Raw genomic sequence first — 14,661 nt, 5'->3', positions numbered from 1 at the left:
ACATGCCTTTAATCCTATCCCTTGGGAGGTAGAGATCCATCCAGATCTCTGTGAATTCAAAGCCACACTGGAAACAGCCAGGCATGGTGACTCACGCCTTTAATCCCAGAAGTGATGGCAGAAAGCAGAAAGATATATAAGGCATGAAAACCAGGAACTAGAGCTGGTTAAGCTTTCAGGCTTTCGAGAAGCAGTTCAGCTGAGATCCGTTTGGATAAGGACTCAGAGGCTTCCAGTCTGAGGAAACAGGATCAGCTGAGGAATTGGCAAGGTGAGGTGGCTGTGGCTTGTTCTGCTTCTCTGATCTTCCAGCGCTCACCCCAATATTGTTTTTATTAATAAGACCTTTAGAGATTTGTGCTACACCCAAATTCTTGTTATTCCAACATATTATCAACATACTACTGTTAAGAACTCCCACACCTATTCACTCATATTCCTGTGAATGAGTTTCTCTGGCTCTCTGTCTCTTTTGTCCACTTATTTTGTATACATAACATATATTATTTATTTCTCTCTCTCTGTGTGTGTGTGTGTGTGTGTGTGTGTACTCATGCACAAGTGTGTGTGCTCATGCATGTGTGTGTGTGAGACACTATACACATATGGAAGTTAGAAGACAGGAGTATGTTCTTTCCTTATCGTCAGCTAGGTCCTGGGTATTGAATTGTGGACATCAGGCCTGTTGGCAAGCACCTTCACCCTCTAAGACATGTCACCAGCTCCACTTCTATCTTCCCTCTAATTTCAAAATACACAATTCACAAATGTGTTTTGTTCGTCAGTTGATATGATAGACCCAAAAGGAGACAAAATATTCGTCTTCCATTACACAATGTCTTGGAAGTGAATTCTTTTAAATATATATATATATGTATATATATATATATACATACATATATATATATATATTGTTTTATGTATGTGTTTGTGCCTGCTTCTCTGGGTGTGCACCTTGTATGTACAGGTGCCCTAGGAGGCGAAAACAAGGCATTGAATCTTCTGGAGTTGGAGTTACAGGGAGTTGTGAGCTGTCTAATATGGGTTCTGAGAAGCGAACCTGTGTCATCTGAGAACAACAAGTCCTCTTAACTGCCGAGCCATCGCTCTCGTCCTGGAGAGTGAATTCTTCACACCAGTTTTGCTTTCCTTTGCTTCGGTAGTGAAGTCATTAAGCGGCCTACCTGAGTCACATTTTTGTTTGTTTTGAAATCGAGTGCCCTGTAACCCAGACAGGGCTTGAACTCATTATGTAGCCAAGGATGACGTTAAACTCCCGCTCCTCCTGCCTCACTCTCTCTGTACCACCACACACAGCTCTTAGTCAGGTGATATGCATTTGCTGAACTGCACTGGGCACTCGTGCTTAGAATACAAGGAGGCTTAAGACAGTCTTCTTGCACTCAAAGGACACAATTTCACACGAATGTAGGGCAGCATAGGAATACAGAAGAGAAGCATCTAAATAGTCTGTTGAAATACAGAAGGAAACTGTGGAAAGGTCCAGAGAAGATGACACCTAATCATGAGTTTAAAGGATGACTGAGTAGTAGTTCACCAAATATGGAGGAAGGTGGGAATTTCCCAGAAGAAAAAAATAACACAAGTAAAGTCACATAGGTGAGAAACACCGTGTACAGAATAGGACACACAAGCTTAAGAGTTAGTGTCAAAGAATGGCAAGAGATGATACCATGCAAATAAGTAGTAGGCGTTAGCCAGGTCATGAAATGCCATGCTTGGCAATGGGACACCTGTTCTTTCCCTATAAACCACAAGTGTATATTCACTAAAATACATTTTATCATAAATTTTGTGCCTTGGTTGCTCTAATCTCAATGCTGACTGAAAGCTCTCTACTGTTGTAATGTTGCCTGTTCTATATACATTGTGTTCCCCACAATTTGCCCATCACCAAGAATTTTTTTCTTCTTCTACTTCCTTAGTTACCAGCTGTTTACACTGGCCCATGGTGGATTACTTCCTTTCCTGTGAGATTTTGCTCGTTCAGTGAACTCTGATTTGCTTTTTGCCTCTTTTATAAAGCCCCCACACCACCTTTCCTTCTATGGCTAAGATAGGCTAATAACTCCTTTATCTTAGCCTTTAGGTCCCACCAGTAGTCTAGAATACTATTAAGGGGACATTTGAGTGATCTTTTTCTATTTCTCCACATATACTTATGTGTATGTGTGATGTAAGCATGTGTGTATATAAGGTCCCAAACCAGCCTGTGTGATAGCCACCACCAAGGTCAAGGCATTGATGCATTCTGCTCACAACCTCTCTAGAGCCCCCTCTACTTTGCTCTATCCACCTGGACTCCTGAGGGCATATTTCTATTGCAAATGGAAAATTCTTGTCAGTCAGTGTGGAACAAAGGAACATAGATGAATGTTTGGCTCTCTGCTGATTCCTCGGTTTGCCTGAATTTTTACAATCTTTTAGTGTGTTATTATTGCTGTTACAGTAATGTTCAATTTTGTCGTATAGACTAAAATTGATATGGCCCCTCTGTAGGGTTTCACTGTGTTGTTTGCATATGCTTCTACTCCACTTCTTTTCTCTGTCTCTTCATGTCTGTTCAATCTCACTTTCTCCCCTCCTATCTGTCTTTATCTCCCCCTATCTTTCTGTCACACAGAACAAGCTGTCGTTCATTAGTCATGATATGGCTTCTCATGCTATGGTCCTTAAATTTCACTACTACCTTTTCCTGGAGCGTCTTTCAACTGTTCTTGTTTTGCCTTGGCTGGCTATCATCTGTTTTTTGTTGAATAAAATGTAATTTCCTTCAGACAGCCTTATGTAAGGCTAAGTTATTTTCCCTTTGTGCATGTTTTTGTTGTTAGTGGTGTGTCCAACCTTTTAAAGTCAATATGCCCTTTAGGTGAACAGTGTCATTTTCTCTTGGCAATTAAAAACCTTTGCCTTTCCAATTGTATGGTAACATATAGTGTGTTTCCAAAACATTGACTGCTCACCCTTGAATTCCCATCAGCATCCCTCCCCAAAGATGTCCCCTACACTTGTCTGTGTGTAATCACTGCTCTAGGAAGGTAAATTTTCTTTAGAGAAGGAGTGAAGAAGAGTTCCAGGAAACTGTTTTGTGGTTATGTTTGTAATGGCGTTTCTCCCCAGGGATTCAGAGAAACTAAGTGCAGAAGAGAGGGCTCCGTACTTCACAAACTGCTGTGGTATTTGAACTGCCAAAGTCCTACTTCTGCTACTATGGGGCCTTTCACACATGATTGTTAGTCTTTCCTACTAGTTGTTCACATGCAAAAATTCAACTAGTTTCATGTTTCTTGAAGTATGTTTGACGTACACTAATAATGGCCACATGTTACTACAAGAATATGGACCATGGCTTGATGTACTTGGGATGCATTAGCTCAAGCAGTATTCCATGGGCTTCTTACACTCACCCTGTAACATTCAAATGGCATGAAGAGTCCTCTAGCACGGAATTTCATATGTTTTTCTTTAACTTTTATTAACCTTGACATCCCTCTGGTTAAAGTTTCCTGTGGGACTGGTCTTTTGTTTGTTTGGCTGGTAGTTTGGGTTCCTGGAATTAAACCCATGGCCTTTTTTATGCTGAGCACACACTCTGGCACTGAGCTCTACCCTGGACCCTATTTGTCCTCTTTAATATAACTGACCTAAGTTAACTGTTAAGTCCCTTTCCAGTTCTAACATATTCTCATGAAATTGGTGACATTCTGTCCCTATGCATTGCTTTGACTCTTTTCTAAAGCAGCCCTGAGCATTTGTCACTGATGCATTGATGATTATGTTACTGACACACCCTATAAAGCTGTGGTATATGATTTTCACAATTGAGCTCTTTGTGTCTTTCCAAGTGACTCTATAGTTCTGGAGTGCAGCATTTGGAGGAGAGTGACTAGCTTTGACTAGGTGTTTCTGTGTTTGTAATTAGTTATACAATCTAGGAGGTCGTGTTGAAAAGCTTTCTGGAGAAAATGCTTGGGGAAATCACCTACAGAAATATGGAACTTTGAGAATGCACATGAACTCTGATTGTCTGGGGGCTTGTGTTTCCTCTTCTAGATTTAGAGACATTTGGCACAGAAAAACAGAGTAGGCTTTTTTCTGAGACACCAAGTACCTTATCACCAGAAGTGCTGGGTTTAACGGTAACAGCTGAGGAGGCCTAGTAAATGTCAAGAGTGTGATAACAGAATACTTCACAGGAGAAGAAGAATCAGACTGGATTACCTGGGGCTGAGGGTGGGGGATTGGAGGTCTAAGAAAAGCCTGTAGTGATGCAGTCCATTCATTCTGAACTGTAGTTACCTACAGGTCTAGTTGAAACAAATAATCTAACAACATTGGGGAAAGTGTCTTATTGATTTTTCTTTAATTGATTTTATTAGTTTTTTTTGAGAGCTTCTTACTATGTTTTGATTAAATTTATCCCCCCAACTATTTCTCAACTCATTCCCCCACTTTCCTACCCACTTAACTTTGTGTCTTCTTAAAATAACAACAACAAAACGTTTCTTTAAGACCAAAGTGTAGTACCCAGATATCCTTGGGTGTGTGTTCTTCAACTGGAGAGATGTCAGCTTCCCAGACCTACACTCTTAAAAGGAAATTGCCCATTCCTTTCCCAGCAGATAACACTAGTCAATAGCTCCTGGGCATAGAGGGGGATTGTGTGCCCAGCTCCCACTTCCATGCTGGGATTTGGTCTGCCTTGAGCTTGCACAGGTTTGTTTTCTTTTTCATGGTGTTGCAGTTTGTGTGAGTTCATATGTGCATCTGCCCTACTATGTCCAGATGTTCCTTGTATTCCTCCACCACCTCAGATTATTATACTCTTTCTTTGTCCTCTTCCTCAATGATCTCTGAACCTTGTGAGGGTAGGATGAGGTACATGGTTTCCCCTAAGGGCTGAGCATTCTTCAGTCTCTTATTCTCTGCACCTTGGCCAGTTGTGGGCCACTATGTTAACCACCATTTACTGCAAATCAAAGCTCCTTAGGTGAGGAATAAGAGATACATTGATCTACGGCTGTAATGATGAGTCAGTTTAATACTATGTCCATTTAGCGGCATACCAGTAGTAAGTTCTCCCCTAGGGCCTATGACTGCTAGCTGTATGTTCTTGGTCTGATAATGGTGCTAGTATGGGTTTCATCTTGTGGAGAGGAACTCAAATCCAATCAAAAGTGGTTGGGTACACCAATACTATTTGAGCTACTATTACACTAATGGCCATTTGTTATGCTGATCATTGTTGTAGATCAAAGGTTTCATAGATAGGTGTGACTGTTGATTACTTTTCTCCTTTGGTAGCCTGCATAGCACCTTCCAGCACATGAAAAGTAGCCAGCAGGGATGAAACATTTAGGTCATTACTGACTAGATTCTGCCATGTTCTGTGACTCAAATATGTGTATCTTCAGCAATTGGGTTAGTGAAAATAAAAGGCCAAATGTTATGACATCATGATTTTTCCTGTTACATAAATTAATTTTAATTCATTTTACATTTGTTCAATATGTTAAATAAATATTTTATAAGCTTGTATTTTAAGGTACTTTATTTTTTAACTAGTGAATTTTATTAGAATATTATGATTTTTTGCTATTATATAAATTAATTTTAATTCATTTTACATTTGTTCACTGTTAAATAAATATTTTATGTGCTTATGTTCTTTTCCTTATATGTTTTCAATGTTTATTTATATTTAATTTAATTTTTAAATTTTTAGAAATGATAATACAATCACATCCTTTCCTTTTCTATTTCCTTCCCTTCCATATCCTCTACTCCTGGATGCCTTTCAGATTTTTGATCTCTTTTCCTTAATTATCACATACACACACACACACACACACACACACACACACACACAAATATATAAATACAGCATTCCCAGTCATTTTAGTGTTTCTTGTATATGTATGTGATTCAGAGCTGACTACTTGATATTGGTAACCAGTTAAAAGGGTCATCCCTGGGGAAGACTAATTCTTTAGCAGCCTGTAGTTCTTTGTTTAGGGGTGAACCCTATGAAATTTCCCCCTTTCAAGTTAGCCTATTAATTGGTATTGTCCTTATTGAGGTCTTGTTTAGGCAGTCATATTGTTGAAATATCAAGGGTGAAACTTCCCTTTGATTTCTGGTTCCTACAAACTTTCCTCTTCCTCTTAATGATGCTCCCTGAGCCTTAGGCCCAGGAGTTTGTATATATATATATATATATATATATATATATATATATATATATATATATGTGTGTGTGTGTGTGTGTGTGTGTGTGTGTGTGTGTGTGTGTGTATGTTGGGGCTAGACACCCCACAATCACTTGTTCTCTGAATTTGAGTCGTTGTGGTTTTCTGCAATGGTCTCTCTCTGTTGCAAAGAGAAGCATTTTTTGGTGAGGGGTGAGAACTACACTTATTTGTCGTAAGTGGAATTCACTTAGGAATTGTACTGATTTAGTCAAGTGGTAGTACTGCATTCTCCTCTAGGACGCATGACCTCACTAGCCCCAGCTAAGTGCCTAGCTTTCAAGCACCTGGCATGATTTCTCTGCTGTTGAGTGGGCCTAAGTCTAATTAGAGAGCTGTTGGTGGGGTTTCAGCAGCAGCGGTGGAACGTACGTGTTGGAGAGTTCCGAGGACGAATTTTTAGACAATAACAGATTCTTGAGCTGAGCCGTGAGTATGGTTGGAAATTGAAAGAGAACAGGAAGGGAAGTACACATTTCTGTTCGCAGAAGTACAGTGGCTTCCACAAGATATGAGATGTGGTCTGAGGGATGGTGTGACTACAAGCAACTTCCAGGAAATCAAGCGCAGGGATGGTATGACTGCAAGCGACTTCCAGGAAAACAAGCGCCTCCTTGGAGCCATCCCAGTGATGGCAACCATCGATTAATTAATGTTGTGCCAAAGAGACCGCCTCTGGGAGACAAGAGACCATCTCTGCTAGCCAGACCTGATGAAGGAGGCTACGGTAGATACTACTGTCACGTTGATTACCAAAAATGGGATGAGGGCCGCTGTTTTTCTCAGAATCCAAGAAGTGGCCCACCCTACAAAAGAGGCCCTTATGGCTACCGATGGTCAAGAGATGAGTATGCTACAAGCCGACAGCCTGAATACAGGGCCATGAGAAACGGCTTTAGAAGAAGAGGTTTCTATTCTTCCCATTATTCAAGACAACGATCTCCCCATGAACGGGGCGCTCCTATTTTGAGAGAATCACGTGTGGGCGGGAAGGACTCCCTACCCAGCAGATTTGGCTCCAGTCTCAGCAGGAGAAGCAGGATGCGCTCCTTCCATCAGTCTCGGCATAGATGTAGAGAGAGACCCATCCAGTCTTTGAAAACATCAAGAGATACTGTGCCCTCAAGTTCTTCATCCAAGGTGTTAAAAAGCCCCCGCCGGCAGACTGAGAAGGAACAGGCTGATGCTGCAAGCAAGTGGGCTAATGAAAATCCCAAGAAGTCAGAAGAAAATAACTTGGCTGAAATTTCCGAGTTTGAGACGGGATCCAAGGCACCGTTATGTATCAACCAGACAGAAGAACCCGAGTCAAACACGACAGCTGGCCCGAAGGGATCCAAGGCACCATTATGTATCAACCAGACAGAAGAACCCGAGTCAAACACAATAGCTGGCCCAGAACTGTGTGAAGACAGCCTGTTTAGCAGTCGTTCAAAAGCGATTGCATCAAAAATCACGGAGATTGAGAAGGTTTACCGACAAGTCTGTGAAACTTTCGGGATGGTGGTGGAAAGGCTGGTTGAAAAGGATCGTTCGTTAGAAAAACCTATACAGTTTGCAATGAAGCAGAGTTTGCATGAAGTAGGTGAGCAACATGTTGAAGAACTCAAGCATTTCATTATGGAGTATGATAATTCTACTCCAGATTTTGGAGGCCCTTTTTAGAAGAATTAGGGCTCAGTTCAAACAAATTTTTAAAGCTTCTAGAATTTTCCCTTTGGACTTTTTCAATCCTTACTATTTTGTGATGAAGAGAAATACTTTATGATAACTGACCACGTTGCTAGTATCAAATAAACATCTACAATAGCTTTTAAAGTCTCTTAATTAGAATATTTCCCTATGTGTAGAATCATCTAATCCATCTTCTTACATCTCCTCCCTCCCAAAAATAATGCTCAATTAATTTTTTAGTGTTTGATAAAGCAGTTCTGGAGAGCAGCTCTCTGTACTTTCTTCAATAGTCTTCCATGGTGTGCTGGTCTCCGGGGTATAATTTGTAGTTAGATATCATTCCAGGTTGCATCTCATAGGCATTGTTACATTTTGAGTTGAGTTTGACTTGCTGCTTGCTTTTTTTCTGCTTTGCAACTTTTGGTGATGACAAAACATGCTGTCTTAAGGAAGTAGAACTTAGCTGTCTTGCAATATTGCTTTGAGAATAATTCTAGTATAGGGAAGAACTTAAAAAATCTCTAAAGGACACATTAAAACAAAACCTTCTTCTCAAGTCATCGAACTCAGTGTGTCTCTTCTATGAAGTGAGGCTCCTAACTGCTCTCTCTGAACAATATTATAGATAAGACTGATAGGACGGGGTAACCTGAGATGCAAGATGCATTTTAACTTGAAATTTCTCAGAAACTCTTCTGGTGGCACTAATAAAAAGTTTGACTATACAACAACCTGGAGTTTTGTTTTAGGTCTGTTCTTTATCAAAGAGGGACCTGACAAGGAGCTCATGCTTGTGATAAATGACAGATTTCTCTGTTAATTTCCATGATCTTAGTTCTGTAGACTTAGAGAAACTCCCTCTTCACAAGTGTTATCATAGAAACAAGGCAGAATAAGGCATCGTGCCATAGGGAATGGGCTCTAAAAAGGCAGTCCATGAGCTAGGAAACAAGGAGGACCCTAAGAGGGACACATGGATCACCTTGGGAAGGAGAAACAGAGGATATCTACATAAGTAAACTGGGGATGGGGGAGGGCAATCCGGGAGGGGAGATGGGGAATGAAAACATGGTCAAGCTGGGGGAGGGACAGAGTGGGAGACCAATGAAAGAGATATCTTGACAGAGGAAATCATTATGGGGCTAGGAAGAAACCTGGTGCTAGGGAAACTATTTGGAATAGTGGAGAAGGTGTCTGAACTGGCCTACCCAGGTAATCAGATCGGTGAATATCCTAACTGTCATCATAGAGCCTCCATCCAGTAACTGATGGAAGCAGGTGCAGAGATCCACAACCAAGCACCAGGCCCAGCTCCAGGAGCCAGTTGAAGAGAAGGAATAGGAATTATTTGAGCAAGGTGGGGAGGGGGTCAAGATCACAATGGGGAAATCTGCAGAGACAACTGGACAAAAATCATGGAAACTCACGAACTTTAGACCAACAGCTGTGGAGCCTGCATGGGACTATACTACCCTCCGCATGTAGGAGAAAGTTGTATAGTTTGGTCTCTTTGAGGGGCCCCTGGCAGTGGGGTCAGGATCTATCCCTGGTGCATGATCTGGATTTCTGTATCCCATTACTTGTGATAGGACACCTTGCTCACCCTTGATGCATGGGGGAGGGACTTGGTCCTGCCTCAACTGAATGTACCAGGCTTTGCTGTTCCCCCATCAAGGACTAACCCTTTTAGAGGAGGGGATTGGTGGAGGGTTGGGGGGAAGGAGGAGGGAGATGGAGGAGAGATGAGAGGGGGATCTGTGGTTGGTATGTAAAATGAATTTAAAAATTAAAAAATAATGCTATTGCGTGTACCTGGAATAAGCCCTCGTCCCATTGCCAGGGGCGGGATGGGGGGATTGGTGGGGATGGAAGAAGGGGAAGGAAACGGAACAGAGGTTGGTATGTAAAATAAAAAAAATTGTATTTTGTTTTTTGTTTTTGTTTTGTTTTTTCAAGACAGGGTTTCTCTGTGTAGCTTTGCGCCTCTCCTGGAACTCACTTGGTAGCCCAGGCTGGCCTCGAACTCACAGAGATCCGCCTGGCTCTGCCTCCCGAGTGCTGGGATTAAAGGCGTGCGCCACCACCGCCCGGCTTAAAAAAAAATTGTAAATGAAAAAAATTGAAATAAAAAAACGTGGCAGAAGACAACAAGGCCAGTAGAGCTCCCCTCACCTTGTAAGTGAGCCAGTGAACAAGCAAAGAGACAATTAGGACATTCTGCTCACTTCTTGATCCTTCCCAGCATAGCACTGAGCCAAAATACACAATTTGTGACATTAGATACCTTAAAAATCATGGTTTTAATTATTGCTCATTTTCATTACCTTTTATGAGTCAGAGTTTTATAGTATACACCTACCTAGACTGAAAACCACTGTGTAGAGCAGGCTGGCCTCAAACTCACAGAGATGCCCCTGCCTCTGCCTCCTGCATGCTGGGATTAAAGACATGTGCCACCATCCTCAGTATTCTGTTGGTTGTAGCCAAGGTGTAAGTGCTGCTGTTGCGTACTTGTAGGCAGATTTTTTTTTCCTTTGGGCCTCCAGCTTGCAATAAAAAAATGGCATGGAGCCATATTATTAATTATGAAAAGCTCAGCCTATAGCTTATGCTTGTCCCACTAGCTCTTATAACTTAAATTAACCCATTTATATCAATCTATGTTTGCCTCATGGCTTTTTACATCTCTTCCATCTTTCACCTCCTGCTTCCTTTCCATGTCCCCTGGTGTCTGTCACACGCCTACATTCATCTCTCTTTCTGACTTTCTGCCCGAAAGTCCTGTCTAACCTCTTTCCACCTAGCTGTTGGCCATTCAGCTCTTTATTAAAGCAATCAGAAGGTGCCTTGGCAAAGACACATCTACAGTGTACAAAACAATTATTCCACAATACATGTTTAGCAGTATTTTGCCAAGCTGGTCATTGTGGTACTTTGTTGTCACAACTGCGTAGGTGTATTTGCTGTTTCCTTCCCTTGGCTGCTTGCACAACACCCAGTACTATGAAAACTAGTCCTCAGGGTGCAGACTTTCAGGTCAGATCCAGCTTGGGTCCTTCCAGACCTGTGCCTGAAGCACATGGTATTTTCAGGAAGAGACACTTACCTCCGACTTCTGTGAGACATCTAAGAGCAATGTCAGTATCCCATGCTGTTTTGGGACTTTCAAACTCCCCTTACCAACAACTCAAAAGGGAGTGTTTCCTCCCTGGTACTGGGGATTTTGCTAGATAATCTATGGCTTTTTGCAGAAACATTGACAGCTCAGCTGGGGGGATTTTCATTTAAAGTACAGATGTATACACACACACACATACACACAAGTAATTTTAGATAAATAATCATTGTCTTACTTAGGCTTAGTTAGGGTTTCTGTTTCTGTGATGAAGCACTATGACCCAAAAACAAGTTGAGGAGGAAAGTGTTTATTTGGCTTACACTTCCATATCACTGTTCATCATCAAAGGAAGTCAGGACAGGAATCTGGAGGCAGAAACTGATGCAAAAGCCATGAAGGAATACTTCTTACTAGCTTGTTCCCTGTGGCTTATTCAGCCTGCTTTCTTATAGAACCCAGGACCACTAGCCCAGAGATTGCAACACCAACATTTTGTTGGGCCATACCACCAATCACTAAGAAAACACCCTACATTCTTGCCTACAGCCCAATCTTATGGAGGCATTTTCTCAGTTGAGGCTCCCTCCACTCAGATGATGCTAGTTTGCATAAAGTTGACACAAAACTAGCCAGCACAATCACTATGGCTTTTTTCAAGCAACCTTGCTGTTATTTCCACCTCTTCCCCTCCATCCCCATTTGTATTGACCACCTTCTCTCCACTCCAACGAAAACCTCCCCTGTTTTCACTATTTCTCCTCACATCATTTGTATATTGTTATTCTTCACTCTAGGGCTCCTTCCCATGCCCTCCCCTCTGTGCTACCACTTGACTTTCATAGTTTCTGCATTTACTCCAGGTTTCATATTCACATCTGAAGTTTTGGAGGTAGGAATCACAGAAGAATGAGAACATGTGCCATTTGACTTTCTGTGTCTGGGTTAATTCACTTAATACAATATTTTCTAGTTCCATCCCTTTGCTTCTAGATTTCATTTTCTCTACAGATGAATAGTATTCCACAGTGTATATGTACTGCATTCTCATTACCCATTCATTAGTTGAAAGCTATTTAGATTATTTCCTGTTCCTAGTCTATGTGAATAGAGTGGTAATGAACAAGACTGAGCAAGTATCTGGGGTAGGATGTCAAGAACTTTGGACACATGCCAAAGAACTGCATAGCTTGCTCATAAGGTACGTGTTTGCCTGCATGTGTGTTCACACTACATGCATGTCATGCCCACGGAGATCAGAAGAGGTGTCAGATCTTCTGGAAATGGAGATAAAGAATGTTGTGAGCCTCTAAGTAGGTTATGGGAATTGAAGCTTGGTCCTCTGCAAGAGTAAAAATGCTGTTAGCCACTGAGACACGAGCCATTTCTCTGGCCTCTCCTTTTCATTTCCGTTATTGGTGATTATATATTTTATGAATATATTAATTTAGAGTTGGTTTTCTGATAGAAATACCAAATAAATCTGAGTGTCAAATTTCAATAGTAGTTTGTCATTAAACGGAAAGTTCAATGTACATATTGAGAGGAACTAGCCTGTGACCTAGTGAGCTGAAGACACAGGGAACTTTTCTTCTTAAAGTCCAAGCATGGCCTAGGGCTTGGCTTCCAGCTAAATGAGTGTGCAAGCATGTCCATTTAATGACTGTGACTAAAATGACAGGTATCCCTTACACTTACATTTTCTTACTGAGACTTAGTTTAATGATTCCCCCCAATTGTGAGGTTCCTGGGAAATTGCTACACTCTGGAAAAGAAGCATAGGTCTTTCTCAACAGCAAACTAGCAAACTGTATGTTATTGTGAGTACTAGCAGTATCATTTTTCTTTTCTTTCTTTTTTTTTCATTTTTGACGGGATGATTTCTATTTTATTTTTATTTCTGTGACTTCCTCACTGTAGGTTTTAATGAAAGCAACAACAATTGTTTCACTGTTTTATTCCTGATTTTAAAGGAAACACTTTGAAGTTTTTTTTTTACATTTTTTATTAAGAAAACTTTTGTTCATTTTACATACCAATCAAAGATCACCCTCTTCCCTCCTCCTGCCCCTGCAGCCTCCCCCTCCCACCCACCCCCATTCCCTCCTACAAGAAGGTAAGGACTCCCATTGGGAGGTACACCAAGCACCTCAAGGCTGTGTGAGGTGTCCCATCATAGGTAATGGGCTCCAAAAAGCCTGCTCATGCACCAGGGTTGGATTCTGTTCATACCGCCAGGGGGCTTCTTAAGCAGATCAAGATACACAGCTGTCTCACTTAGGCAGAGTGCCTAGCCCAGAGTCCCATGCAGGCTCCACAGCTTTTAATCCAAATTTCGTGAGTTCCCACTATTTTGGTTTGATCACCTCTGCAGGTTTCCCCATCATGATCTTGATGCCCTTGCTCATCGAATCCCTCTTCTCTCTCTTTGACTGGACTCCTGGAACTCTGCCTGGTGTTTGCTGTGGATATCTGCATCTGCTTCCATCAGTCACCGGAGAAAAGCTGTGATGAAAGTGGGGTATTCACCGATCTGATCACTGGGGTAAGCCAGTTCAGTTCAGGTGCCCTCTCCACTATTTCTAGTAGTCCAAGCTGGGGTCATCCTTGGGGATTCCTGGGAACTTTCCCAGCACCAGGTTTCTCTCTATCCCCAATATGTCTCCCTCTATCATAGTATCTCTTTCATTGCTTTCCCACTCCATCCCTGTTCTAGTTTGACCATCTTGTTCCCTTATGTACTTACCACCTATCCCCTACCCTCCATTGCTCTCCTCTCATCCCCAGTTTACTCATGGAGATCTCATCTATTTCCCCTTCCCAGGTTGGTCCCTGCGTCCCTCTTTGGGAGTTCCTTGTTAGCTAGCTTCTCTGGAGTTGTGGGCTGTTGTTTTCTAGTTCCATCCATTTGACTGTAAATTTCATGATGTCATTGTTTCTCTCTGCTGAGTAGTTCTCTGTTGTGTATATGTACCACATTTTCTTAATCCATTCTTCAATTGAGTGTCATCTAGGTTGTTTCCAGGTTCTGGTGATTACAAATAATGCTGCTATGAACATAGTTGAGCATGTGTCCCTGTGGTATGATTGAGCGTTCCTTGGGATTATGCCCAAGAGTGGTATAGCTGGGTCTTGAGGAAGAGTGAATTCCAGTTTTCTGAGAAACCTCCAAACTGATTTCCAAAGTGGCTGTACAAGTTTGCACTCCCATCAACAGTGGAGGAGTGTTCCCCTTGCTCCACATCCTCTCCAACATAAGCTGTCTTCCGTGCTTTTGATCTTATCCATTCTGACAGGTGTAAGATGATATCTCAGAGTTGTTTGGATTTGCATCTCCCTGATGACTAAGATTGCTGAGCAATTCCTTAAATGTCTTTTGGCCATTTGAAATTCTTTCTTTGAGAATTCCCTGTTTAGCTCTATAGCCCATTTTTCAAATTGGACTGTTAGGTATTTTGATGTCTAGTTTCTTGAGTTCTTTATATGTTCTGGATATCAGCCCTCTGTCATGTGTGGGGTTGGTGAAAATCTTTTCCTATTCTGTAGGCTGTCGTTTTGTCTTATTTACTGTGTCCTTTGCCTTACAGAAGCTTATCAGTTTCA

At 41.6% G+C, this 14,661-nt stretch overlaps 2 protein-coding genes across 3 annotated transcripts in view; both read left to right on the top strand.

Annotated features, from left to right (window-relative positions):
• Nucleotides 1-14,067, top strand: part of LOC128110123 (homeobox protein Rhox13-like) — a 198,276-nt gene extending 184,209 nt beyond the window's left edge. For both annotated transcript variants that reach the window (XM_052737951.1, XM_052737943.1), the window contains one exon: nucleotides 13,433-14,067. Coding sequence is in view for 1 of the 2 variants with exons in the window: in XM_052737943.1 (XP_052593903.1) it covers nucleotides 13,433-13,447 (15 nt within the window). In the remaining variant the exon portion in view is untranslated. The remainder of the gene's footprint in view (nucleotides 1-13,432) is intronic.
• On the top strand, nucleotides 6,266-8,950 carry LOC128110101 (periphilin-1-like). The gene has a single exon (XM_052737900.1). It carries the CDS (start codon nucleotides 6,786-6,788, stop codon nucleotides 7,932-7,934), a length of 1,149 nt encoding a protein of 382 aa, XP_052593860.1. The 5' UTR covers nucleotides 6,266-6,785; the 3' UTR covers nucleotides 7,935-8,950.
• Nucleotides 14,068-14,661: the final 594 nt, after the last annotated feature.

This window comes from Peromyscus californicus, unplaced genomic scaffold (assembly GCF_007827085.1).
Source record: "Peromyscus californicus insignis strain IS unplaced genomic scaffold, ASM782708v3 Scaffold_10__1_contigs__length_136768540, whole genome shotgun sequence".
Classification (NCBI taxonomy): Eukaryota; Metazoa; Chordata; class Mammalia; order Rodentia; family Cricetidae; genus Peromyscus; species Peromyscus californicus.
The sequence above is the reverse complement of the archived record's forward strand: the minus strand, read 5'-3'. Positions and strand labels throughout refer to the sequence as shown.